Raw genomic sequence first — 26,389 nt, 5'->3', positions numbered from 1 at the left:
TCGGTCCTGTCGCAACTGCTTCTTCAGGGTATTCCACCATTCCTCCATCAGCTTTCCCCAAGCTCAGGAGTCATTAACTGAACTGTGATGAACTTTGTCTTACCTTTTACTTTTTAAAAATTATTATACATGTCTTCTGCCACAGATGTAGGCATTGTGGTGGGACTAATTATAAAACTTTTCACTGTATTTTTCATGGAAAAGTGTATTTGACAATAAATTTACTTTCTCTTCTATTTTATTTCATTCTGTTGCTGTTCTATTCTATCCAGGGTTTTGGATAACTGCAGCATAACTTCTGCATCCTGGTACTCCACTCCCCTAGGAAGAGTGCATTCCATTATCTTTCTTGGTTAAGATTAGGTTAGATTCCCTACAGTATGGAAACCGGCCCTTCGGCCCAACAAGTCCACACTGCCCCTCCAAAGAATAACTCACCCCCCTACATTTACCCCTCACTAATGCAACTAACGCTATGGACAATTTAGCATGGCCAATTCACATGACCTGCATATCTTTTGGATTGTGGGAGGAAACCCACACAGACACAGGGAGGACGTGCAAACTCCGCACAGACTATCGACAAAGGCGGGAATCAAATCTGGGTCCCTGGCGCTGTGAGGCTGCAGTGCTGACCACTGAGACAACATACCACCCAAACAAAAAGCATAAAAAACAAAAAGGGATTCTCAACTGCTTATCCAGTGACATTATCACTATGCCATGCGACACACCAATGGGCTAGGCCCACTTGATTATTTTCTGCATATGTTTGTGGCATTTTAAAGATCTATACACCTAAGTCTTTTTGGACATCCGCTGTATTTAACTTCATAGCATCTAGAAGGTCCCCTGTGCTATCCCTTTTTGGCCCAAAATGGAAATCCTCGTACTTGTTTGTATTGAACTCCATTTGCCCCAGTTTTGTCCACACACTTAGCCTGTCAATACCTCTTTGTAATTTAAAGCTATCATCTATATTGTTTATAATGCCACCTAACTTCGTGTCGTCAGCAAATCTGGATATGAATTTCTACACAATTACTCAAGACATTAACAAACAATGTGAATAATTGCGGCCCCAACCGTAGCTGCTTGTGAGATACCACTTGTCACGTACTGCCAATTTATGCACCTACCCATTTTCTACTTATTTTCTGTCACCTTCCACACAACCAACTTCTTAGCCACATCAGTAATCGATCCTCAATTCCATGGGATTCTACCTGGGTTATCATTCTCTGGAGTGGGACTTTTTATCAAATCCTTTCCAGAAGTCCTTAATGGCAACATCCATAGACATTCCCCTGTCCGCTAGCTTAGTCACTTCTTCGACAAATTCAATAAGGTTTGTCAGGAATAACAATTAATACAAGCTGGCTCTTTCTAATTAACTGAACAATTTCGAGCTGTTGAGTTACTGTGACCTTGATTATAGACTCCAACAATTTCCCCACCACCAAAGTTAGGCTAAACTGCTCTGTAATTCCATTGGTTTCCTCTTTTGTGCTTCTTTACACAGCAGAGTAACATGTCCAATTTTCTAATTCAGGGGGATGACTCTAGTGCCTAGAGAACTTTAAAAGAGTTAATTAAGGCAACTACACTGTGCACCACTGTTTCCTTAAACACCCTCAGATGGAAACAGTCAGATCCTGGGGATTTGTGACTCTTTAATTCTGTTAATTATCTCATTATTGATGTTTTACTTACATTAATTTTATTCAGTCCCTATTCTTGATCCATTATTAATTTCCTCCAGACTTAGATTAGATTACTTACAGTGTGGAAACAGGCCCTTCGGCCCAACAAGTCCACACCGCCACGCCGAAGCGTAACCCACCCATACCCCTACATCTACATCTTTTACATTTACCCCTTACCTAACACTATGGGCAATTTAGAATGACCAATTCACCTGGCCTGCACATCTTTGGACTGTGGGAGGAAACCGGAGCACCCGGAGGAAACCCACGCAGACACGGGGAGAACGTGCAAACTCCACACAGTCAGTCGCCTGAGGCGGGAATTGAACCCGGGTCTCAGGCGCTGTGAGGCGGCAGTGCTAACCACTGTGCCACCGTGCCGCCCAAGCTAACCTCTTTTTCGACTGTAAATACTGATGCAAAGTAATTATTCAACATGGCTGCCATTTCCTCATCGTCGTTGACAATATCCCCTCTTTCAGTCTTTAGTGGGCCAGCATTGCTCCTAGCCACCCTTTTTTCCTTTATGTAATGATAAAATTTCTTGTTGTTAATTTTGAAGTTTCCTTTCGTGATGCTTTTAGTTGTTCTTATAAGCTGCTATGGGGCCCTTTACTGATCTGAAGAACAAGAATAAGATTTGGAGACTGCCTTCATGCAGAGCAGTGGCTGAGACACATGGAAATCTCTGAATAGCTCGGGAATTGAGGGAGAATGTGCATAGAAGCACAGATATGGCACTGGAGGTGCTGAAGGAGGAGATCCAGAGCAGAACATTCCCTTGTACTCACCGGGGGCAGGACACCACCTTGTCTTATCCATTCTTCTACAGCAACTGGAGCTGCACCATTTTGCCTTACATCCTTCCCATTCCTCTGCAGACTGAAGAGATTTTCTCGCAAGATGCCAACGACCACACATCCACCTTCTCCTGAAAGATAAGAGGGGCACTGCACTCTATTCAGGTGAAGTCCTCAAAGAATAAAGTTAAAAATCACACAACACCAGGTTAAAGTCTAACAGGTTTAATTGGAAGCACTAGCTTTCGGAGTTACGCTCCTTCATTAGGTGGTTGTGGAGGACACAATTGTAGGACACAGAATTTATAGCAAAAGTTTACAGTGTGATGTAACTGAAATTATACATTGAAAAATACCTTGATATTTTGTTAAGTCTCTCATCTGTTAGAATGACCATGGTAGTTTCACTTCTTTCATATGTAAATCACAAAACTTTTTTAAAAAGTTACATTCTCAGGTTAACTGTAACAATGGGTGTCAGCTAGATAAGATGTTGAAGGTGTTAGTCCCCTGTGTTCTGATTAGATGTTTAGACTGATTCTAATCTAAAAAGTGAGTTAACAGAGTCTTTCATAGATTCATGCAGTTTTTGAGCAAAGTACAATGTAACTCTGTAAGTACAAATTTACCCCACAAATGTATATGTATATGTGTGTGCGTATGTGTGTGTGTGTGTGTGTGTCTGGGGTGTGAAGGTGTGAGTGCCTGTGAGAGAGAGTGTATATATGTGTGTGTGTGTAGGAGTGTCTGTGTGTGTGTAATATTAGTCACCTGTAGTGTCACATGAACCCAAGGTCCCAGTTGAGGTCCTCCCTATGGGTATGGAACTTAGCTATCAGCCTCCGCTCGGCCACTTTTCACTGCTTCCTATCCCGAAGTCCGCCTTGGAGGATGGTCACCCGAAGGTCCAAGGTCGAATGTCCTGGACCGCTGAAGTGTTCCCCAACAATCCTGTCTGTTGATTGTTGTGCATCCTCAAAGAATAGTTGTCATGTATATTTGATGACACGTTGGTGAAGTCCTAACAAAGCATCTCAAAAAGCAATTTTGAGCTCCCAGCAAGAAATGAAAGTGAAAACTGAATCTAGCTTTAGTTGTGGCCTCATACCTGATCTCGTCTGGTCAGCTGATTGCTATTCAGAGCTATTTTTAATTGAAACACTAGTTAACGAAATACTGTACAGCCAGTTTACCAAGTGACAATTTACTGCCAATCAGGTCTCCATCGTTCCTTGAGGTGGCCATTCCCAGCAACCACTTGAAGTTTTTTTTTACCAAGGTGGTGACTACTGCACCGAACAGGAGTTAAACAGTCCCTGCAGCTTAAGAACAGCACATCATAGTCTCACCAGAGACTGAAGTGTTTGGAGAGAATCACTCCCTTTGACTTTTAGGTTTTGGATTAATTATTTAATAAGCTGAGCCAATTCACATTCTCATCACTCTCAGCTTTGTTTTATACTCATTTCTTCATGCTTATTAATTGTGATGTTTTTTCTGCAGTTAATTCACAGGACAATGTGTCACCGGTCGTGTTTGAAGCAATGGTGAACAGCACGGTGCAACTCCCTTGTGGTTTCAACATTCCTGCTTGGCAAAATATTAGCCTGGTGTGGTTTCGAGTATGTACCTGCATTTAACAATCCTCTACCAAACAGAAATGTTTCAAATCTTGAGGCTCTGCATAGCTTTGTATTTACTAATGTCATTTAATCACTGCTACATGTCAAACTATGTTTGCTATAAGTTGGTCACTGTAACATAGTTTGACATGGCACTGGCTGCCATTAAAGTACGCATGATAAAAGAAGGGTATCTGGACCCAATGTGGCCTTTAGGTATCACTAAAGGCTGTTGATTCAGATCTAGTACAAGCATTGGGAATAGACAGCCTTTAGAGGTGGAATGAGTGTTTCTTTCTATTCAAATATTTGGAATTTTTTTGAAAGATTACATTGTGTTGCTGTTCCATAAAAGCTGACACCAGGCCAGGCAAGCCAATTTAACACCCCTTCAATGAAAGAACATTGAACATAGAACATTGCATATGAAGATGATCAATTTTCTGATGCTTTCTTAAACATTCCGCCAGGGGCTTGCATTGTGTAGTCTGCATATAATCCGTGGTTTTATTGTTAATGTGCAAGAAATATTGGTTACGCTGTGTACAATCTCCTCTCACTGTCCCCCACTTTGTGATTCCATTAAGCCAAGTTCTATATCAGGAACATACAATTAAATATTCTTTATACAGGTTGTTCTGCTACAATGCGAGAGTTGTGCTCCTGTGCAACCCTGCGCTATGGAAAACAGCTGTAGAAAACCTTGTTGTACAAGATCGCTAAAGAAAATCTCTGTACACGTTCAGTATACCTTTTGCATCATCCAAACTGTGACCACAATTGATCAATTGTGTTATAGTTAATTCGTGTTAATGAAATGCACGTTATACCAGAACAACATGTATGCGATAAACACATTTGAGCAGATAGAGTGGGAGGGATAAAATTATTCTCAAAAATATCTAGCCTCCAGAAATAATAGGTCATCAATAGAAACATTTTCTCTGAAATCAATTGATACTTCTATTATGTGGTCTTAAAGGAGAGGAATGTGGACACATTTTCACGCTGTATCAGGCAAACTGGTTGCTTCTAACCTGACATGAACAGTCATCATAGAGTCAGAGGGTCTACAGAGGAGTAAAAGGCCCTTCAGCCCATTGAGTCTGCACCGGTCAAAAAATATTCATCTGACTTATTCTACAGAAAAGAGCAGTCAGCATTTCTTGTGATGCAAAGGCCCTAATTATTTTGTGTCGGGGCCGGGGTGATGGTGAAGGAGCGATGTGTGCCAATGAGAAGTCTTCAGTTTGCAGAGAACCTGCCCAATCTAGTGGCAGGACTACAATAGCAACTTATCACTCGCTTTCCCACTGAGTATCTGATCAGTTTGGAAGAAAAGATTGGGCGGCTCAGAACTCTGAAGTAAGGAAGAAAGTGGAGAGAGAAAAGCTTTGAGTAATATGGGAAGATTGTGATGTTATTAGAAGATCATGCTTTAAAAAGCATTTAACTTCTGTAGCCGGGAGATCTAATCTCCTACTAGCTGCTAGAATTCTCCAGCCTTTGAAAACCAAATAGTCCTGCTTTAAATTTAACTGACTGTCAAAATCTGATGAAGAGTGCCTCATTTAATCTTATAGCCACAGATCTGTCTCTCCAGAACATATTGCTCAGGCACTCCCAAACATGCAGCAATTAAATTGGAAGTCAATGTGTTCCCAGTACATCAGGTTTCACATCTTTACAGATTTAACCCTCAACACAGCAGATAGAGTGGGAGGGATAAAATTATTCTCAAAAATATCTAGCCTCCAGAAATAAAAGATTGATTTAAACATGCTGCATTGATCTAAAGCAAAGTCCTATTTCTTGAGTATCTCTGAATTTTATTCTGTGGGGGACTTAGCTGCTCAAAGTGTTCCAACCCAGTTTACTGTATCACTATGGTTTATCTGAACTCAGTTTCCGTTGGGAGCTCATTCATGACATAAAACATTGAATCTTTCACCATTAGTTCACATGAAATTGATACACTTGTCTAAGTGTGGAAATTAAGTAATTCATGTTTGATGAATAGGTGGCCTTGCAAACCCAAGAGTACATTCAACATAATTAATGCAAATTTTAATTCATAATTATTCAAATCAGGTGCTACATTGAATCACTACTGCTTTTTAAACCAATTACTATAGATGCTCTGGGATTGCGGCCCATTACTCTGCCATTCCTATTTCATTTCATAAAATGATGTTCCATGCACCACAGAAAAGACTATAACATGATCAACTGAATGTTAAGATCATCTCTGGGCAGCTATGCTTAGTGATTTCCTTCAGATACTAGCTGCAGCACACCTTTATCTTTATTCATTCACAGTTTGAGAGTGTCACTGGCTAGGCCAGCATTTGTTGCCCAGAGCACAATTAAGAGTCAATCATATTGTATGGGTCTGGAGTTCCCTTTAGGTCAGTCCAGATAAGGATGACAGTTCCCTTTCCTAAAAGACAGCAGTGAACCAGATGGAGTTTTCCTGACAATGGATTCATGGACATTATTGGACTCTTAATTCCAGATTTTTTCTTGAATTCCAATTCCAGTATCTGCTATGGCAGGATTTGCACCTGCATACCCAGCGTGATAACTGGGTCTCTGGGATTAACAGTTCAATGATAATGCCATTAGGCGGCCATCTCCCCAGAAAAGCAAATATTTCTCAACTGTTATACTTGGTGATTTTAGTGCTATTCTCGATTCCAATGGTCTAGTAGCTTTTGCTACAACTTTGTCCTTTGGACAGCACAACCTATGTTTTTCATATTTGCAAAACTGGGACCCAACAACTGGAATCTGAACAGTGCTGTGAAGTGGTTCCATTGAAATCACAGAATATGTAATACTTTCTGTTCAAACTGATGGCTCACTCAGATCATTTATCCTAAAGCTTTACAATTTAATGTTTTTGAAACCCTTCTCACAAGCAGCACGAATTGAATGTTTAAACTCCTGTGTGCAGGTAACTTAAAATGAAAATAGCATGTTGGTAATAGGTTAATGATCTTTGGTAGGAAAAGCCTTTAACTTAACTATCAACCAATCTATTGGTCAAAATATTTTTGGAAACCTCAGAAAAGTGAGCAAAGATTCATATATCAATCAAATTGACTTTTTAAAACACACAGCCTTATTGAATAGATATTGTCAGAGATAGCAGCAGATTTTCAATGTGTATTCCTATGGTTATGGTAAAGAGGGAAGAATCAAGTAGGAATTGCAGATTGAACAGAAAGTCAAGCAGGTTCCATTAATAATGTACACATGTTCTAAGGTAGTTTCCCTGATGTCCCTTAGCTCAGGTGGCTAAATAGTATGGCGCAGCAACAGAAACATTTATCCCACAAACATGCATTCTATGCTGTCATCATTATGTCAAAGGTCACATGACACGAGATTATAATCCAACAGGTTTATTTGAAATCTCAACCGTGTAGAGGTTTACAAAATTATGAGGGGCATGGATAGGATAAATAGACAAAGTCTTTTCCCTGGGGTGGGGGAGTCCAGAATTAAAGGGCATAGGTTTAGGGTGAGAGGGGAAAGATATAAAAGAGACCTAAGGGGCAAAGTTTTCACGCAGAGGGTGGTACATGTATGGAATGAGCTGCCAGAGGAAGTGGTGGAAGCTGATACAATTGCATCATTTAAAAGGCATTTGGATGGGTATATGAATAGGAAGGGTTTGGAGGTATATGGGCTGGGTGCTGGAAGGTGGGGCTAGATTGGGTTGGGATATCTGGTCGGCATGGATGAGTTGGACCAAAGGGTCTGTTTCCATGCTGTACATCTCTATGATTCTTTGACTGCCCCTTCATCAGATGAAGTGACTTCACCTGATAATGGGGCAGCACTTTGTAAGCTTTGTGATTTCAAATAAACCTGTCAGACTATAACCTGACGTCATGGGACTTTTTGACCTTGTCCACCCCAGTCCAACACCGGCACTTCCACATCATGGTCATCACTGTGGAACACACTCTAAGCTATCAAACTATTGATTCTTGCGAACAAGTTTTTTTTTTATTAAACAGGAATCCACCAATGTAACGACAAGCACATCAAGTACTTGGATGCACAAGGTTACCTTTGGCCTTTAGGACTTTATCAGGATATCCACATAAAGGGGGTGTGGGATCAGAGACATTGCTGGAAGTGGAGGCTTTTCTCACTTTGATGTTTTCACATGTCAGTCCTCACATTGGAAACATATCAATGGATGTGTGGTTGATTTGTTCAGGTGCCCTTCTTTGATACTTGACTTATCACAAAATGTTAACCTTGTGCTTCAGCATGGTTGACAAATCTGATGGTTGAATCTCCCAATCTCACATGACCCAGCTTTGATCTGATTGGTTGATGTTTCAAACATGTGCGCCAATTTCAAATAATCCAAAGTTTATCAGGAATATTGTTTCATTGAATTTCCTATTGTGCTGGCAGGAATAGCTGACAACATCATCCCAATTGGAGTTTCAAGCTATTCAAATCTGATACATCAGAATTTCATTAAAAAGGGAGAGTAGAGCATCATGAAACTTAATAAACCATTGCTTTGACCTCAGTTGGAGTATTGAGTCCAGTGCTGAGAATCACACTTTAGGAAGAATGTCAAGGCATTAAGGAGGACAGGAAAGATTTACAAAAGTAATTCCTGAGACGAAGGACTTATGGCTTATGCTGATACCCCAGGGAAGACAGGATTCTTCTCCTTGGTTGAGAATATTTAAAGAATTAACCCATTTTATGAAGAAATTGTACTTGGTGTAATATGCAATTCAGTTCATAAAGCTAAATATTCAAATTTGAATTATTACCAAACAGCTGGGAACCACACGTACAATAAGCACAGAGGATTTTGTGAAAACCTTAAAAAGATGTCTGGTGGCTGACTACCAAACACCATGAATTGTGGATAGGGGAATCAGTTGAGCTTCATAAATTCAGCACAAAGCACTATGGATAGATGGGATAAGGTTCATAAGGATTTGACTTGGTTTTGCAACTCATTAGGGGCCATCACAAGATAAAATAGTAACAGCCTGTTTGCTCTGAGCTACAGAATCAATGTCACTTTCTTAATGCATTTAAGTAGGAAGAATAGAGGCATAGACAATTTTCTAAATGGGGAAGGTTTCAGAAACCTGAAGCACAAAGGGATTGGGAGTCCTAGTTCAGGATTCTCTTAAGGGTAAAACACAGATTCAGTTGGTAATTAGGAAGGCAAATGCAATGTTAATATTTATTTCAAGAGAGTTAAATTACGGGGTATACTGCTGAAACTATATAAGGCTCTGGTCAGACTGCATTTGGAATATTGAGAGCAGTTTTAGACCTCATATTTTATGAAGGATGTGCTGGCATCAGAGGGAGTCCAGAGGAGGTTTGCAAGAATGATTCTGGGAGTGAAGGGCTTGTCATATGAGGAGCAGTTGAGGACTCTGGGTCTGTGCTCAGTGGAGTTTAGACAGATATTGGGGGGTGGGGTATCTGATTGAACCTTACAGAATACAGAGAGATCTGGATGGAGTGGACATGGAGAAGATACTTCCAGTAATATGAGAGACCAGGACCCAAGTACACAGCCTCAGAGTGAAGTGACAGCCCTTGAGAACTGAGATGAGGAAAACTTTCTTCAGCCAGACGGTGGTGAATCTATGGAACTCATGGCCACAAAAGGTTGTGGAGGCTAAATCATTGAGTGAACTTAAGACAGAGATAGATATGTTCTTGATTATTAAGAGGAATAAAGGCGACAGGGGGAAGATAGATGAATGGACTTGCAAAACATAACAGCCATGATCGAACATTGGAGCAGACCCAATTGGGCTGAATGATCTAATTGTGTTCCTATATCTAATAGCCTTATAAATCAGGATACACAAAGACCACGACAGCCATTTGTTGAAACATATCGACATACAGGACATTGGTTAGGCTACGTTTGGAATATTGTGTGCAATCTGGTCTCCGTCCTCTAGGAAGAATGTCGTGAAACTTGAAAGGGCTCAGAAAGGATTTATGAGGATGTTGCCAGGGTTGGAGGATTTGAGCTATACGGAGAGGTTGAATAGGCTAGGGCAGTATTCCCTAGAGCGTCACACGCTGAGGGGTGACCTTATAGAGGTTGATAAATCATGAGGGGCATGAATAGGGTAATTAGACAAAGTCTTTTCTTTGGGGTGGGGGAGTCCCAAACTAGAGGGAGCAGGTTGAAGGTGAGAGGGGAAAGATTTAGAAGGGACCTAAGTGGCAACGTTTTCACGCAGAGGGTGGTGTGTATATGGAATGAGCTACCAGAGGAAATGGTGGAGGCTGGTACAATTACAACATTTAAAAGGCATCTGGATGAGTATATGAATAGGAAGGGTTTAGAGGGATATGGGCCAAGTGCTGGCACATTGGACAAGATTAGGTTAGGATATCTGGTCGAGTTGGATCAAAGGGTCTGTTTCGGTGTTGTGCATCTCTATGACTCTGTATTGAGTTGAGATCTGCAAGGTCTTCTTCTACAAAAAAGACTGAGACAACATGTCAATCTCAAGAAATTATATGAGGACAACGAGTATAATCTCATTGAAAGATTTATTTGAATTTCCATTTTATCTCTCAGCGGATTTGAAGATTATGTTACATTGAAAGTAAAGTTGTTATGTTACAATTATCTTCAACAGAACAGATTGTGGCTAGGTGAGATGTGCTTCAGAAGGTTGATGTGGATTCCATGAGCTGAATGGCCTGCTTCCACACTGTGGAGATTCTACAAAAGTGTGGATTCTTTTTTAAGTTATTGTCTGCAAAACAGTCTTTTTTCACTCTTTTTCTGAAGGGTCTGTGTGTGTTTTGCTGATATTTAATGAGCTAAGCATTAATTCTTGTACATTATTGGGTATGTAAACCATTTCATGCAATTTTATCAAATATGTTTTATTTTGATGAACCAGCAGTTGTGTTTACTAAGAAACCTGTTTGACACCTTTTTCATTTTAAGCATGGCTGGAATAAGGTATTTAATCAACCATTTTTGGCAATTGCAAAAACTATTTTAATTTATGTGATGACCCATGTTGTTGCAAGACTGAAGGAACAGTGCACCCCTTCAACCCTGATGATACTGTGAATGTATCTACACCAGATGGAAAGCAGTGCTCCAAGAACATGGCTCACTCTTACCTTCTCTGAGACAATTAATTCTGAAAGCAAATGTCTTCACAGTGAGACAATCATTGCATAAAAGATTTCTTATAATCCTGCAACGCAACCCTAATATTCAGTACATCGCTTAAATTGGTTTGCTGACAGTTAGAATGGACATTGAGGTGGTTGTAAATTTTATATTGCTTTGTGTTGCAGATACAGGAGTTAACAAATGATTAAAAGCATTTTTAAGAAAACTTACCCTTTTAGTTCTGAAGAGTGGGTTACATCCTCAGAAATGCATTCCAGTTGAAATCCATGTGGTAATGATTCTCCTAAGATGGTCTTAGGGAATTCTAGGATATTGAAGCAGTAACAATGAAAGATCAGGATTCTCTTGAGGAAATCTTCAGATGATTGTGTTCTCACATGATTGACACTCTGGTAAATGATTTCTTTAATAAAGACTGATCCCACTATCATCTTTTTAGTGCTGATTCTGAAGATTGTCTGATATAACAGTGTATTAATTGAAGTGATGTAAAAGCATCTTACATTGTGCAAAAGGAAAGATTACAGGCTCCGGTCCTTTTAAAAGTTGGATGTCATGAGTTTTACTCAAATAATGGTATAACTACAACATATCAAGAGGAGCAATATATTTGTAGTTTGACTCGAGAATGAAATGTTGTGCGGAGGATAGTGTGCATTAATATTGTGCACAGGGCCACATAATCGATACATTTATGGACTCCTCTGTGATGGTTGAACATTTGTCTGATAGTTAAGATGTGACTTTTAAGCTAACTCTTCTTCCTAATTTGTTTTATTTTAATAGAAAAGCAATGGAACTGTTGAAAAACTTACTCAGTCAAATAGTCTTGGATCTGAAATTAATATTTCCAGCCAATACCAAGACAGAATCCAATTAGGGACAAACTATAGTTTGGAGATCAATCCTGTTCTGGCAGTGGATGATGGGGAATTCATCTGTCAGGTGACGACATTAGATGATCAAAGGACTAACGTCACAACTAAAGTCAACGTATTTGGTAAGCCCGTTGAAAAATAAAATGTTTAATTGTTTTAAAGTCATTGTAATGGTAAGCAATCCCTTATTCAGTTTAAAAGTGAATTAGAAGACATATTTGTAATGTTCATACACTTTGTGGGCCTGCTTGGCATTATGTAGACCTCCAAGGAAGTTTTCTCAGCTCTGCTGTTTTCATATGCTTGATAACAATGCAAATTATGGAAATGGTTTGGAGAGGGATAGGTTGGTCAGAATGTATAATTTATAGTGTTGCCAATGTTCCAAGAATAACTAGAAATTTGAAAGCATTGCAAATCAGATGCATGGACCTTCTTGCATAGTTCCTCTTTCTCAATGAGTAAGATTTAAAATCAACAACAAACATTCATGGAAAGAGTACTGTTATGGTCGTGTTACTGAAATCATAAGCTAGAGAACAAAAATTCAACTTTTGCTTTGATGTTTTTAATTGATTTTAAGAAATCTGGATATAAAAATCTGTTATTTGTAAATGTTACTATGATGCTGTCAGATTGTGACATCCAAATAAAAAACACTGCTTGGTTCCTTAATAAGTTTAGAAAATGGAATAAATCCAGTCTGTGACAATAAATAAATCACGTTAATCAGACCAAGCATGACTCCAGTTCCACACCAGTGTGGTTCAGTATTAATTGTGCTTTCAAGTAATTCGGCAGATCCTTCATTTATATCAAACTAGGGATGAACAATAAATGCCATACCTGAAAGAATAACTAAATCTGAAGAAAATAAATTCACTTTTTTTTTTAGAAAGGACCTCATTGTGATGTTTGTGCACAAACACTTGGCTGTACCAATACATTTAAAGACACACTACTCAACTGTTGGGTTAATGAATTGTCACAATAGTAGTAAGATACAGAATGTCAATTTGCAACTTCCACCATCTGATTTAAATGCTTGTGACCTTTTATGGACTATTTTGGTTATAAATGGACAAATGCTGACCTAAAAGGACTGCAAAAATCACCCGGCCATAGATCGAGGCAAGTTCAGGAAATCAATTCAGATAAATAAAACTGTCTGAACTGAAATTACCATTTTACCTGAAGGCACTGAAACCAGTTACTGAAAGAGAAGTCAAAAATAAAGTATATTTTGTTTAAATTAGCATGTGCCTAATAAATGGAATATATTGAACATGGATGATTGCCAGAGTGTATCTAGTTGGAGAGACATTGGAGCCATACTTGGAATACGCAAACGAAACCTATTTCAGCAACTGGTTTCAAGCAATAGAAGGAGAAAAAGTAATGTATGGATTTATAGTAGCAAAGAATGGACGATACTCTCTCTCTTTCTCTCTCTCTCTCTCTCTCTCTCTCTCTCTCTCTCTCTGTTTCCTCCCCATCTCAAAAACAGTACCTAGTGAAAAAGCAAATTGAAGGTAGAATCATTTACCAAATTCTTAAGGGTATCTACAAATTTCACTGATGCTGAGATCACCAGTGATCAGTTAAACAACTTTGCTCTCATGTTAAATTTAATTCCTCCAGGATACCAAGGCTTTGTAACTGCATAGCTTTGTTGTGGTTCTGTTCGCCGAGCTGGGAATTTGTCTTGCAAACGTTTCGTCCCCTGTCTAGGTGACATCCTCAGTGCTTGGGAGCCTCCTGTGAAGCGCTTCTGTGCTGTTTTCTCTGGTATTTATAGTGGTTTGTCTCTGCCGCTTCCGGTTGTCAGTTCCAGCTGTCCGCTGTAGTGGCCGGTATATTGGGTCCAGGTTGATGTGTTTGTTGATAGAGTCTGTGGATGAGTGCCATGCCTCTAGGAATTCCCTGGCTGTTCTCTGTTTGGCTTGCCCTATAATGGTAGTGTTCTGACAAGCAACATGAATTCGACTGGGACAACACTACCATTTTAGGGCAAGCCAAACAGAGAACAGCCAGGGAATTCCTAGAGGCATGGCACTCATCCACAGACTCTATCAACAAACACATCGACCTGGACCCAATATACCGGCCACTACAGTGGACAGCTGGAACTGATAACCGGAAGCGGCAGAGACAGGCCACTATAAATGCCGGAGGAAACAGCACAGAAGCGCTTCACAGGAGGCTCCCAAGCACTGAGGTTGTCACCTAGACAGGGGACGAAACGTTTGCAAGACAAATTCCCAGCTCGGCGAACAGAACCGTAACAACAAGCACTCGAGCTACAAATCTTCTCCCAAACTTTGAACTGCATAGCTTTATTCTTCTTCTCTGTATGAGATTAAATTAAACTTTATATCCGTATTTCTGAGGGCATCTGGTGTCACATTTTATTATTATTTTCAGCACTGGTAAATAATACATTTCCTCTTCATTAAATAAACCTTGTAATTGGAGCCTTAATTTTGATTGTAACTAATTTAAGTATATTATCTTTGAGCTAATAAAAGTATTTGTTTTGACTAACCACAAGGGTTTAAAAGAGGCCAATAGATTTAGCCCTCTTCACCTGGTTGTAATAGAATTCACTGCCTATTGTGCAGCTAAGATACATGGAGAATACAACTCCAGTTTCAATTTCTGTTTTCTGGTAGTTAACTGATCACAGCTGGAGGAAAGTGAAAAGTAAAGGGCACTACAAGTAACCTTATTGTACGGCAAAGAGGAAAAGCTAATTTTGATTGCTATCTGGCAGGTTCTGCTGGAAAACTTGCCTGTGGACATCTGGGCAATAATTAAGCAGAACAGATTATCCATCATTCCAGTAACATACATTTCCATTACATTTATGTGAATGGAATCAAAATTGGAAGGATTTTATAAGGGGCAGAGAATCTGCTCAACCTAATTATCAGGCAGGCGATGAAGATGAAGATCTATCTCTGATTGTGAATGGGAATAAATCTTTAAATTAAGATGTTGATAATAGCTTTGGAGTTACCTGAGGGAGAAACATTGGACATGGTATTGGGCAATTTCCTTGTATTGTATAATATGATCTTGCACATCTAACTGAGCAGGAAAATAAGACCTCAGTTTAAAGCTGCATCCAAAAAATGGCATTCTTGACATTAAAATATTTGCCTCTACTGTTTTGGTAATATGCTTAAACCATGGAGTGTGGCATAAATGTTAAACTGCTTTAGAGTCAGAAGTTTCATCACTGAGTCAAACTAAGAAAAGCACCACTGAAAGATTTCGTTTTTAAAAGTTTCTACCTAATGTCTCAAACTCACAACTTATCTCAAGTGCTATATTTGTACGCATTTCCAGGAATTAAGAAGTGCTTAAGTGATGCTTGACATTTGACTTTTGTACTGTTTATGTTTAATATGTGCGTTTATGGGTTATTTCTATCACATTTAAGGTAGGGACAAATCTTTTCAACCGCATAAATTTTGGAATCTCTATATTTCAGCTGAACCGACAACTCCAGAAATTCACGAGGAACTGAACTATTTTCCTTTGACCAAGCTACACTTGGTAAATATTGTAATCTCCTCCACTAATATTGTTCTGCTTTCACCCTTAAGATTCCCTTGCAGTTTGTCTTGGTGTTGTAATCATCTTTTGCTGAAGTTAATGCATAATAACAGTATAATTTAAAAAAGGGGGTAACGAGATGGAGATGGTGAAAGAGGAGTAGATGGGTGCAACTCTCGGTGAAACCCCATCTTCCTGATGCTGGGATAAGTGCCTTTGAAAGAGAAATGATTAAGGGAAACAGTGATTGGTTTAAATGGAAAGTTGCTTTCTTCTTAAACTCTCAATCTTTTTCATCAAAGCTAATGCAGTTTTATTGCCCTCTGCCTTGACTACCAAACATGGTCTTGTATACAGAATGTCATATTATATCTGACACTTTAATGGTGGCCCTCCGACATTGAAAACAACTTCATAAGGTGATGATTGATGTAAAATATTGCTGATGTGGATGGTTCATCAGATTCAATATTTTAGTGTTAAATCATTTGTCAAGGTACATTGGCCTTTGCTAACTCCTGTTTTTTTGGAAGATTTGATAGTTTAGTTAATGTTCGAAGTTTATTAGTTTAACAACATTTTTATCATATAAATTTACCTAGATGTTACCTAGCACTGACAGAATCTTAAGCCAACTGAAATTTTACTTCCAGCACTAGACTTCTTAGGTAGCCAGATTCTGGATTAGTGGTGCTGGAAGAGCACAGCAGTTCAGGCAGCATCCAAGGAGCTTGGATGCTGCCTGAACTGCTGTGCTCTTCCAGCACCACTAATCCAGAATCTGGTTTCCAGCATCTGCAGTCATTGTTTTTACTTTCTTAGGTAGCCAGTGGGAATGAAATGTCACATCAAATTAATCTGCTGGAATTTTAAAAATCTCTCATACATCTTAAAATGTGAACAAACAAAAGCATTATCAACTATGCCATTCATTATCTTTGAATATTTTCCTTGAAATTATAAATAAAACAATGTTTTATTTTGATTCAGAATGTTACCTGCATCTCACAAAGAGCATATCCAGAGCCAAATATCACATTCTACGTTGATGGACTTCCGCTTCAAGATGGGGATAATGGTAGAAAAACTTTACATTTTACTAAAACCGTAGTTATTGGTGATTACGTAAGTGTCACTCAGTCACTCACTGAAAAACAAGATGATGAATCCAGAATTGTCAGGCAGGCAATGAAGATGAAACTCATCCTTCTTCATCTTTGACCTGGTTGACCACCTAACAACTCTCCACTGCATTCATCTGGTTGCATTCTTATCTATCCTTGCTGAAATTTCACTTGGCCATTTTCCCATTCCCTCAGTAATAACTGTGGTCCCATAAGAATTTATCATTGACCCTTCATTTGCACACTGCCCATTGCACTTCATTAAAACACTAATCAAGCTCAGTACTACTTCAGCACCATTTCTCCCAACACCTCTGTTGTTGCGGAATTATCATACCGTTCATCCTGTATCCTCTTTTGTATTAGTTTTTCATGTTATACCAAACCAGCATTTTTGCCCATCTTTAATTGCCCTTGATCTGAATAGCTTCTGGGTCATTTCAGAGGGCAGTCTCTCAACCAGCTAATTTTAAAACTAACACTACTTACTGCTGTTTGAAGAATCTTACGAGATGCAACTTTGCTGCCTTGTTTCCTGTATTACAGCAGTGACCTTGGTTATAAAATGCTTTGGAATATCCTAAAGGTGTTACACAATTGAACGTTCCTTTACTTCTCTATCTTATATGTCATATTTGTGGGTTGTTGGTGTTGCATAAGAAAAACATTGAAATTGGACTGACATATTCTTTCAGATGTTGTTATAGAATCAGTGATCCTCCTGGATTCAAGCGGCTTGTATGAGGTGAAGCAAAGATTGTCCTTAGAGACTGAAACAAATCATTGGAAGTTTTTATGGTGTGAAGCTGTGTTCTTACTGCCTGGAAATGAGAGCAGAATGATGCACTCCAAAATGATACCTCTCAATAACTGTGAGTATTGATTGCAACAAAATGATTCAGACTGTTAGTGGCCATTAAACCACACAATCCACTTAGTGTTAGACTAAGTTTCAGTAAAATGTAATATTCTCAGTATCTCTGATTTCTCCATCCCTGTTATTTCTATGCCAGGCTTGATTTTTATCTTGGAACTGAGAATCAGAGATTTACAGGATTTTTTGACATTGTGTTCCTGCCTTTTGATTGGCAGTGCCTGCCATATTATTTTCCTGGTGGAGTGTCAGGGACAAAGCTTGAGTCAGGCCTGTCTTCAGAAACTGAAAGCCAAAGGTGGAAATGAATGAAACGAAACGAGGCTATGATGTTCCTAGGCCAGCCTCTGCTCATTAATACAGTTCTCCACTTCCAGAGGTAAATGTGGATCCTCCTGTAGCCTCAATCACTACCCTTTCCCTCACCTTTACCTCTCGTAACAACCTCGCACCAATACCTCCTTTTGCCCCCATACTCTCCGTAAACCCTCATCCCTATTTTCTCTCACTTTCCTAATCCCTCATAAATCACACTCCTCTCAACCCACTCAGAGTCGAAAAGTGTGGTGCTAGAAAAGCACGGCAGGTCAGGCAGCATCCAAGGAGCAGGAAAGTCGACAATTTGGGCCCTTCTTCAGGAATGCTCAAAAATGTTGATTCGCCTGCCCCTCAAATGCTGCCTGACCTGCTGTGCTTTTCCAGCACCACACTTTTCAATTCTGACCTCCAACATCTGCAGGCCTCACTTTCCCCTCAACCCACTCAGTATTCACTATAAACAGAACTTACAAGACCTACCGTAACATTGGAATGTCTTTGACAAACCCCAAAATCTGTCATGACAAACAAACAGGGCTGCATTTTACTTTTTTTTGATTAAGTCTCAAGTTGCACCTGATATTGGTGTGTTTTTTTTGGCATGAGACCTAGTAAGATTTCTCACTCTATCTTACCAAAATTGTCTCATTAATTACCTAAACTGCCCCTCTGTGATCTGTCACGACTGATTTCTGCCAAATCTTATTATCCATCTTTCCTACAACAGCTCGCCAGTCAGCTGGCATCTGTTGAAACCCTGGCATCCTTTGTACCTGTGTTATCTTTAAAAGTCTGTTGCACACTTGATTAAGCACTGGAATTCCGAGACTCTCTACTCAGTCAAGGAGAGAGACTGAGCATTTCAGAGAAGGGGAAGAAGGCACTGGGATTCTCCCATAGGGAGCTGAAGTCGGATGGAGTGGGGTGGTTCACAGGAGAAGCATCTTGTTCCCAGAGGACCAGTACGGGAAGCCCTATTAGTTAGTTCAGAGTCAACCCCACGGTGTTGAGGAACAGTGGTAAGGCAAGCAGGTCAGTGACCACTTCTGTGCTGCCAGGGCATGTGCCCTGCATACATCACCTTCCCTCAGTACCATCACCAAGCCCACCTCCCACAACACTGACCATGCATCTCCTTGGTGTTTCAGTAAATGTTACTACCCTGGAGTCAGCTCTAAGGTGACTAACCCAACCCAGTGACCCTTCCTCAGAGCTCTATTTTCTGGGTTTTGAACTCAGAGTTGCATTCATACAGAGCCTTGACAGAATGACTATAAATACCCCTGGTATGTTAAATCAATAATTGGTTTTGAATTTAGCAAAACCTTTGCAATGAGATTCCATTGAATAAGTGTGTCCAGAAAACATCATAAGATGAATGTATTATTGCCTCGAAGGCAGTCAGAAATTTGATCATTCCGCCAAAGCTTTGAAACAGCCAACAGAAGGGTCAGCTGAACTCGAGGAAAGCATAAAGGAGAAATGATGGCTCACACAGTCAAATCTGAACTTCACTAATTTGGAATGCAAAATAGCACTTTAATCATTGGATAATGTACTCAGGAGTGTGTAGGGTAATCCAAAATTGCCCATTTTTCATCTCCATAGTGCTGTTCAATTCGGTGGCCAGTTACTCTTTGTAAAACAAAGGGTTACCATTTTATTGAAAGCTCATATAACCTGTAATATAGGATTTGATAATGATGTAAAGATGGCAATATTTTTAGAACTTATCTTTCATACAGTTTTTAACTCTAAACCATGGTTCCCTCTTGGCTCATGACAACTCTGAGCTGGTGTGAAATATGTTGCCTTACGAAACTGAGCCAGATCCAGGAAAATTACAGTGGGTATGAAATATCCGCTTCTGCACTGAAACTGACAATATTGGGACAGGTGGGTATGGCCTCAAAAGCTGCTCATTTTCCTGTGTTAATTAAATCTGCCAGCAATAAGAATGGGACAGGAATCCCACATACTGGATTAGTGGTGCTGGAAGAGCACAGCAGTTCAGGCAGCATCCAACGAGCAGCGAAATCCAGTAATCCAGTATTTGGTTTTCAGCATCTGCAGTCATTGTTTTTACCAGGAATCCCACAGTTGGGTCCTGCTGTCGATTTTTAGATCCTACCCAGTACATGATTTGGTTATTCATCAGAATGCGAAGGTTCAAACTTCTGTGTTTGTTTATACACTGCAATGAAGCAATAGCGCCCCTTTTACATTGTAGTTATCTTTCTTGATAATGTAACTGAGATAATCTGCAACTCAAATCAATTGTTGCAACAATAAGACGTAGAATACTTAAGAACCAAATCTGACTTCCTAGAAGTAGTATATTTCAATAATGCACATATTGAAAAGACAGTTGACACTTTGGAGTAATCATAAAAACTTTTTTTTTGTCATGGCAACAAACTAACTACAAATTGCATTCTGAACATAACTCTTTAATGCCAGCATGAATATGAAAATGTCATTTTAAGAGGAATAATTTTATATCATGGGAATTTTGTACACCAACACTTGAGTATATACAGTGGAATTTCTTGTAAGAAGTTTAATTGCCATCCTCTCCTGATATCACAGGACACAAGCAATGTACAAGGTTTTCAATACTCAATCAGGGAATGATAATGGTTTTGTATCAATCTGAGACAATCTAGAAATAATCTACTGCTGTTTTCACTTCCGGCTGAATACAAGGAAAACTAAAAGACACTTTTTAAGCTGACCCTGGAAACTTCAAATATATCCCCTCAAGCAATGGTGGATGCTGTATGTAGTGAGAGAGGACTGCAACTTTCTCACAAAACATTTACCAGACAAATATATTCCAACTTGATTTGTACAGGTGGAATCAATAGTAGTAATTCACAGTGTTCCATGAGCTTATATCTTTAATTAACTTAAAAATGGTTGTGTGAGTCTCTTAACTTCTCAATCAGAAAAGCAGATTGAACAGAGGTAGTCACTTAAACTGCAACCAAAAACTAGGCCTCATGCTGTCTCCTACTGATCTATGAGCAAAGAATTCTGTTTATAACCCATTGATAAACTTCATGTTGACTTTCAAGGGAATATTGTCAGATCTGAGACACAAATATAATTATCATTAGAATTAGAATTAGGTTTATTGTCTTGTGTACTCAAGGACAAAGTAAAGAAGTACAGTGAAAACTGTACAATGACGCTACTCACAACGCCCTATTAGGTACAAAGTACCAAGGTACAAATCTTAGGTACTAAAATCGATTAGATACAAAAATGGAGAAATAAGGAGAAAAGCTAAAAGTTTTACAGTGCAATTCTTTATAGCATAAATATCTTGGTTACCTACTATTACTCCAGGTTAAAGTGTATTTAAAACTGGTTGAGGACTGAGCACAATGGTTTCAGTGGGCACTGATTGAAATACCATAGGAATACTGCCTTAGTACCAGTAGAATCAATGAGAAATCTCAGTTTTATTCCACTTTTGAAAACAAAACTTCATCAGTAGGATTTCCAGAGCACAAAACATCAGAAAATTGGTTGAAGTGAGGACTTGCGATATCCAGGAGGTGAGTGCCTTTACACCCCCTCCCTGAATCCAGATGTCTGGCTAAGACTGGGCCTCCATCAAACTATAATTTCTCTGAAGCTTCAATCCCAACACAATTCCACTACTGCCCTGACGCCTCCAAAATCAAAATCACCGGATGTTGAATCAATCAACCTACGGGCCTCTTACTTAGTACCCTTGGTTTTTGACCTCCCATTTCTGACTCTCTCATCTAAATTTTATATTTAAATTACATCCCTGACCAAGAATCCTGTGGAAAACTATACCTGCCCTCCTACTCTGGCTACCAACTGCCAACTCAAATCCCACGCCCCCCCAAACCAACCACCTATTTCTGCATTGGTGGACTTTCAGAGGCTTTGACTCCAGATCTCTCCTGAGAACTATAACATCCCTAACCCTGGTTGAGTTTACTTGTTCCAGGGGCTTTACACTCCACTGAACATTTCACAATGTGTCGGCCAATCCCAAATTGCCTATGATTTTCTGGCCAACCAGGTCCCCACAGGTGAATTAAGTTATATTTGCCTCTAAACCTTCTGCTGCTGCATGTCTCTATGCACCTTGAGAACCATTCTTAAAACTGAACTTTTTAACCAAGCAGTTTTTAAATCACTGCCTTTTGTTTGTTTAGCATCCTATTTCCGCACACAGCTCAGAGCAGAGCTTTAGACTGTTTCCTACATTATAATGAACCTTTCCTTTATGTTTTGCCATTTAATATACATACACTTTGCCAATTTATCAGGAACTTTCTGACAGGAATGCCAACTTAATAAAAATGCTTCTTTGCTTTCTAACAACATTGGAGTCAATATTAATCTAGCTACACAGTGTTAACATTGACTAAGGATTAATGTGGAGCAATGCACTGGAACATTTTTTAAAAACTAATTGCAACTTAGTGGTTGTAGCTTTTTAATATAATTCTGATGCATGCTCAAAAGAAAGAGTTGTGGGAAAAGAAAATCAAATAATAATTTGTGTCTCACCTTGTTATTGAATATGCTCCTGATGTTCTCTCTCCCTCTATCACTATGATGCATTTAGGTTAATGGTGGTAATTTAAAATGCAAGTTGTTATTGAATAACTCCAGGGATTTAGAAAGAAGACCTTTAACTAACAATAATGTAATGGATGTAGTTTATGCTGCTGCGAGCTTTTCATCACTTAGTGCTGTACCTACAAAAGCTCTTCAATTAAATAACTGCTTGGCAAGCTGAAATGTTGTTTGTACTATTCGTCTGCGATCATCAGGTTAAAGTTAACCTCAGCAAGCTGTCAATCAATTTATGATGTGTGTTTTCCTCCTTCAAATAATCCAGTAAAGAAAAAAGTAATTAAATTTATAAAGTGCTTGTTGTGATCTCAGGAAATCTGAAAACACTCCACAGAAAGTAAATTACTTCTGAGCTATAGAAAGCCACCAGCTAAAACATCAATCCAGAGGCATCAGCAAATAATCCAAGCCAACATTTCAGGGGGTTTGAAGGTAATCTTTCAAGTGGGATGTTAGATTGAGGTTTGACTGACTTCTAGGTGAATGTAAAATCTCCAAGACAACAGCTGAGAAATGCAGGGAGTTCTTACAGTATCCTAGTCAATATATCCAACTTGACATGATCACTAAAAAAGATTATCTGGACATTATCTCATTTGTGGGGCATGGTCAAATGCATTTGAACAATAATGCTATTGAAACAGTTGAGAAATCCATAATGTTTACTGCACAATTTTAAAGCGAAAGATTGGGATTTCTTTTTTACGTCGTAATGATTTGTGAAACATTATGCAAAGCAAGGTTACATTGTCGCTGCAGGTTATTTCAGTCAATGAACCTTGTCTAAATCAGTAACAGTGGACTGATTTATTAGCAACCTTTATTGGTCACAAATGCATTATCCTGCTCATTGCCTTGCCACTGAATTAAACAAACCACAGCCTGACATGTTAATAAATGTCTGTTTTCACTCGTGTTTACTGTTTACCAGCAAAATGGTGGCATGCATAATGTCAGGGAGATACATACTTATCACAAATATCAGAGTAGTATCACTGCCTCACTAAGATTTGTGATCCAAAAAGGTAAAATTGTTGTATTCCCAGAGGATCAAGGGCTGCTCTCTCAACAGGGAGAGAAAATGTACACAGCAAATGTGCTTGCATTGAACTGTCACTAAATGATAAAGTGATAAATAATAAATGGTTTTAAGAGAACACAACATTACAATAACTTGTATGAATAAATTATGGGAAAGTTTTCTAATTCAATGGGAATGGAGTGGATTTTATTACAGAATGCAAGTTCAAGAGAAGAATGGAGTGGTGATAATTACACACTAGTAATGGAATAATTTGATGGGAGGAAATCAGGTTTAGAGATTGTAACTCTCCAGCTAAACTTTTCTCTACATGCTACCAACAGGCAGCAGGGATAAGTTTCCACTTTCTGAAGTGAATGCACCTTTGTTGTGTCGCCTACACTGCTTAACTGAATTCCTTTAATGGGTATCCTAACTATTGTTTTCAGATCTGAGCCGAATTGAATTTACTCCTGAAGGGCCCTACGATGTATTTCTTGAAGATACTCTGAATATTTCATGCCATGTCAACAGCTCAGTGACTCCACATTACAAATGGACAAAGGTAGTGGTCTGATTCATATGTGAAAAAGAGAAAACTTATTAAAATATGAATGATTTTCTTTTACAAAGTGGGGATACCATTGGTTATCATTGCTTTTTGGCTAGGGTAAATAGATACGGATTAATGTGAAGTAAATTTCCAAAACTGTAGCTTCCGTAAGTAAATACATGTGTTACTTACAAGAAACTACAAAACTGTTGGAATAGTCTAACATTTCTTCATTGCATTCTATAAAATCGAACCTAATGAGTGATGTATTGCATTTATTCCTCTATATTAGTGTTTTAAAATTATAGTTTATTCACACCACATTTATTGATACAATACCAAACTAGTTCACAATAATGTGAAAGTTGTGGAACATTTTGACTTGAATTGATTTGATGAAAATCCAAATAAAATTTTCTCCTGTCTTCACTAGTATTAGCTTCAACTCTTACTCCACATTCAGGCTACATTTACTTTGTAACTGCAACATAATGGAAATGAAACTTCTTTTTACCAAAATATAGTAATGCATCCATTTCTGAACAGTTGCTCCTGAAGGGAGTGAGAGTCCCTGCAGAGTTTTACCTGGGCTCAGAGCTACACACTGAATGTAATAAGAATAATGCATTATAACAAAAACAATTTTATCAAACAATTATGATTGATAAAATACAAGGATAGAAAGTTAACTATGATAAAGAAAGAAGGAAAATATTTTGTGTGTTTATGTATGTAGAAAAACATTTTTAAAAAGTCCACATTGACTGCTCAAGACAACTTCCCAAAAGAGATGCATCAATTCCAAACTGGTCTGTTCACAAGAATCCCCACAAAATTTTCTCTTTTCACTAAGACTTCAAGTAACCTTCTGTAGAGATGTACTTGTCAGTCAGTCTCTGTGTAAATGTTGCTTCCTCTGTGAGTTGACCAGACTGCTCCATCTGCAGCACTAGATCCTCAAAATTGTGTTATTTTTAGTCCAATTTCTGACCCCATTCCAAACTACTGAAGAGGTCATTCAGACTTGCCCCAAAATAAGAGTCTGACAACTGTGAGTCTTTTTCGCACAAACTCTGTAAGGTTTGCGGCTTTCACAGTTTCATAGAATTCAAACTGTTCACACATCCTTCTGTGTTGGTCATTTGCCGTCGATTAGGTTATATTGTTAATCAATCTTTTTCATCTTCTGACTGCACACCTCAAGTGCCAGGCTATGTATTGTTCTTGCTTGTAATTCAAGGAACATTGGGATCAATATGGTTAGAAGCAGTTCAGCCTTTTAAAACTATAGAAAATGTTAACAGCAAATCTAAGGAAATACAATGGTTCAGTCAGAATAACAGATGTGAACGTTACCCGTGAATATAGCCAGCAAGGAAAGTTCCTGGTGAGGTCTGGGGGTTTTGGTTTGTCTTTTGGTTTGGTTCAACTTCAAATTTCTTTCTCTGGCTCTACCCATATCGTAACTGTCTTTCTGTGTGGCTCATTAGTTTTATACTGACTGTGCTAAATCTGCCAACAGGCAGAAAACCAGCTTTTAGTATACCTTGTGAGATACAATACACAGGTGGCCATTTTCAGGCAATAATGTGCTGTGTTACAATAAGTAAGCAAAACAATTCACTAGTTTATGAGCCAATCTGGTACTTCTTCTAGTTTGTATCTAGGATTTATTGGACAAGAGCGCTTAATAATTTGAATTGTGTGCTCTACTGCTCCATTTGAAGCAGAATGGTGTCATGGAATGTAATGACATGGTGAAAGCACTTCTGAAAACAAAAAGTAAAATGAGATTAATTTGTTAGATTATAAATTCCTTTGGGAATCCATAAGCAGCAAGCAAACTATACAAAGTCTCTAAAGTTTTTCTAGTTGTTATTTGATTCATCAGAAACATCTCCACCCACTTGGGATGACTATCACCAGGAATAACTGTTACCCTTCACATTTTGCAAGATCAATGTGCCGCCTCTGCCTCACTTTAACTAACTATTTCCACAATTGAATGGCAGCTTCTTCTTTACAGCTTGGCATAATCTACACTTTTTCACTGCGTCTATGTCCTTATCTAACCCTGGTTCCCTAAGAGAGCCTCTCACTAGGTTCTTAGTCAAATTTATTTT

General features: G+C 38.8%; 1 protein-coding gene across 1 annotated transcript in view; it reads left to right on the top strand.

The window, feature by feature from the left end:
- LOC140481034 (T-cell surface protein tactile-like) overlaps window positions 1-26,389 on the top strand; it is a 110,316-nt gene that overhangs the window by 60,852 nt on the left and 23,075 nt on the right. The window contains exons 3-8 of the mRNA XM_072576631.1: window positions 4,010-4,128; window positions 12,098-12,311; window positions 15,686-15,750; window positions 16,741-16,828; window positions 17,570-17,746; window positions 24,163-24,278. Coding sequence (XP_072432732.1) covers window positions 4,010-4,128; window positions 12,098-12,311; window positions 15,686-15,750; window positions 16,741-16,828; window positions 17,570-17,746; window positions 24,163-24,278 — 779 coding nt within the window. The remainder of the gene's footprint in view (window positions 1-4,009; window positions 4,129-12,097; window positions 12,312-15,685; window positions 15,751-16,740; window positions 16,829-17,569; window positions 17,747-24,162; window positions 24,279-26,389) is intronic.

The sequence above is a fragment of the Chiloscyllium punctatum genome, chromosome 9 (assembly GCF_047496795.1).
Source record: "Chiloscyllium punctatum isolate Juve2018m chromosome 9, sChiPun1.3, whole genome shotgun sequence".
NCBI lineage: Eukaryota > Metazoa > Chordata > Chondrichthyes > Orectolobiformes > Hemiscylliidae > Chiloscyllium > Chiloscyllium punctatum.
Note: the sequence above shows the minus strand (reverse complement) of the source record. Positions and strands in the feature narration are given on the sequence as shown.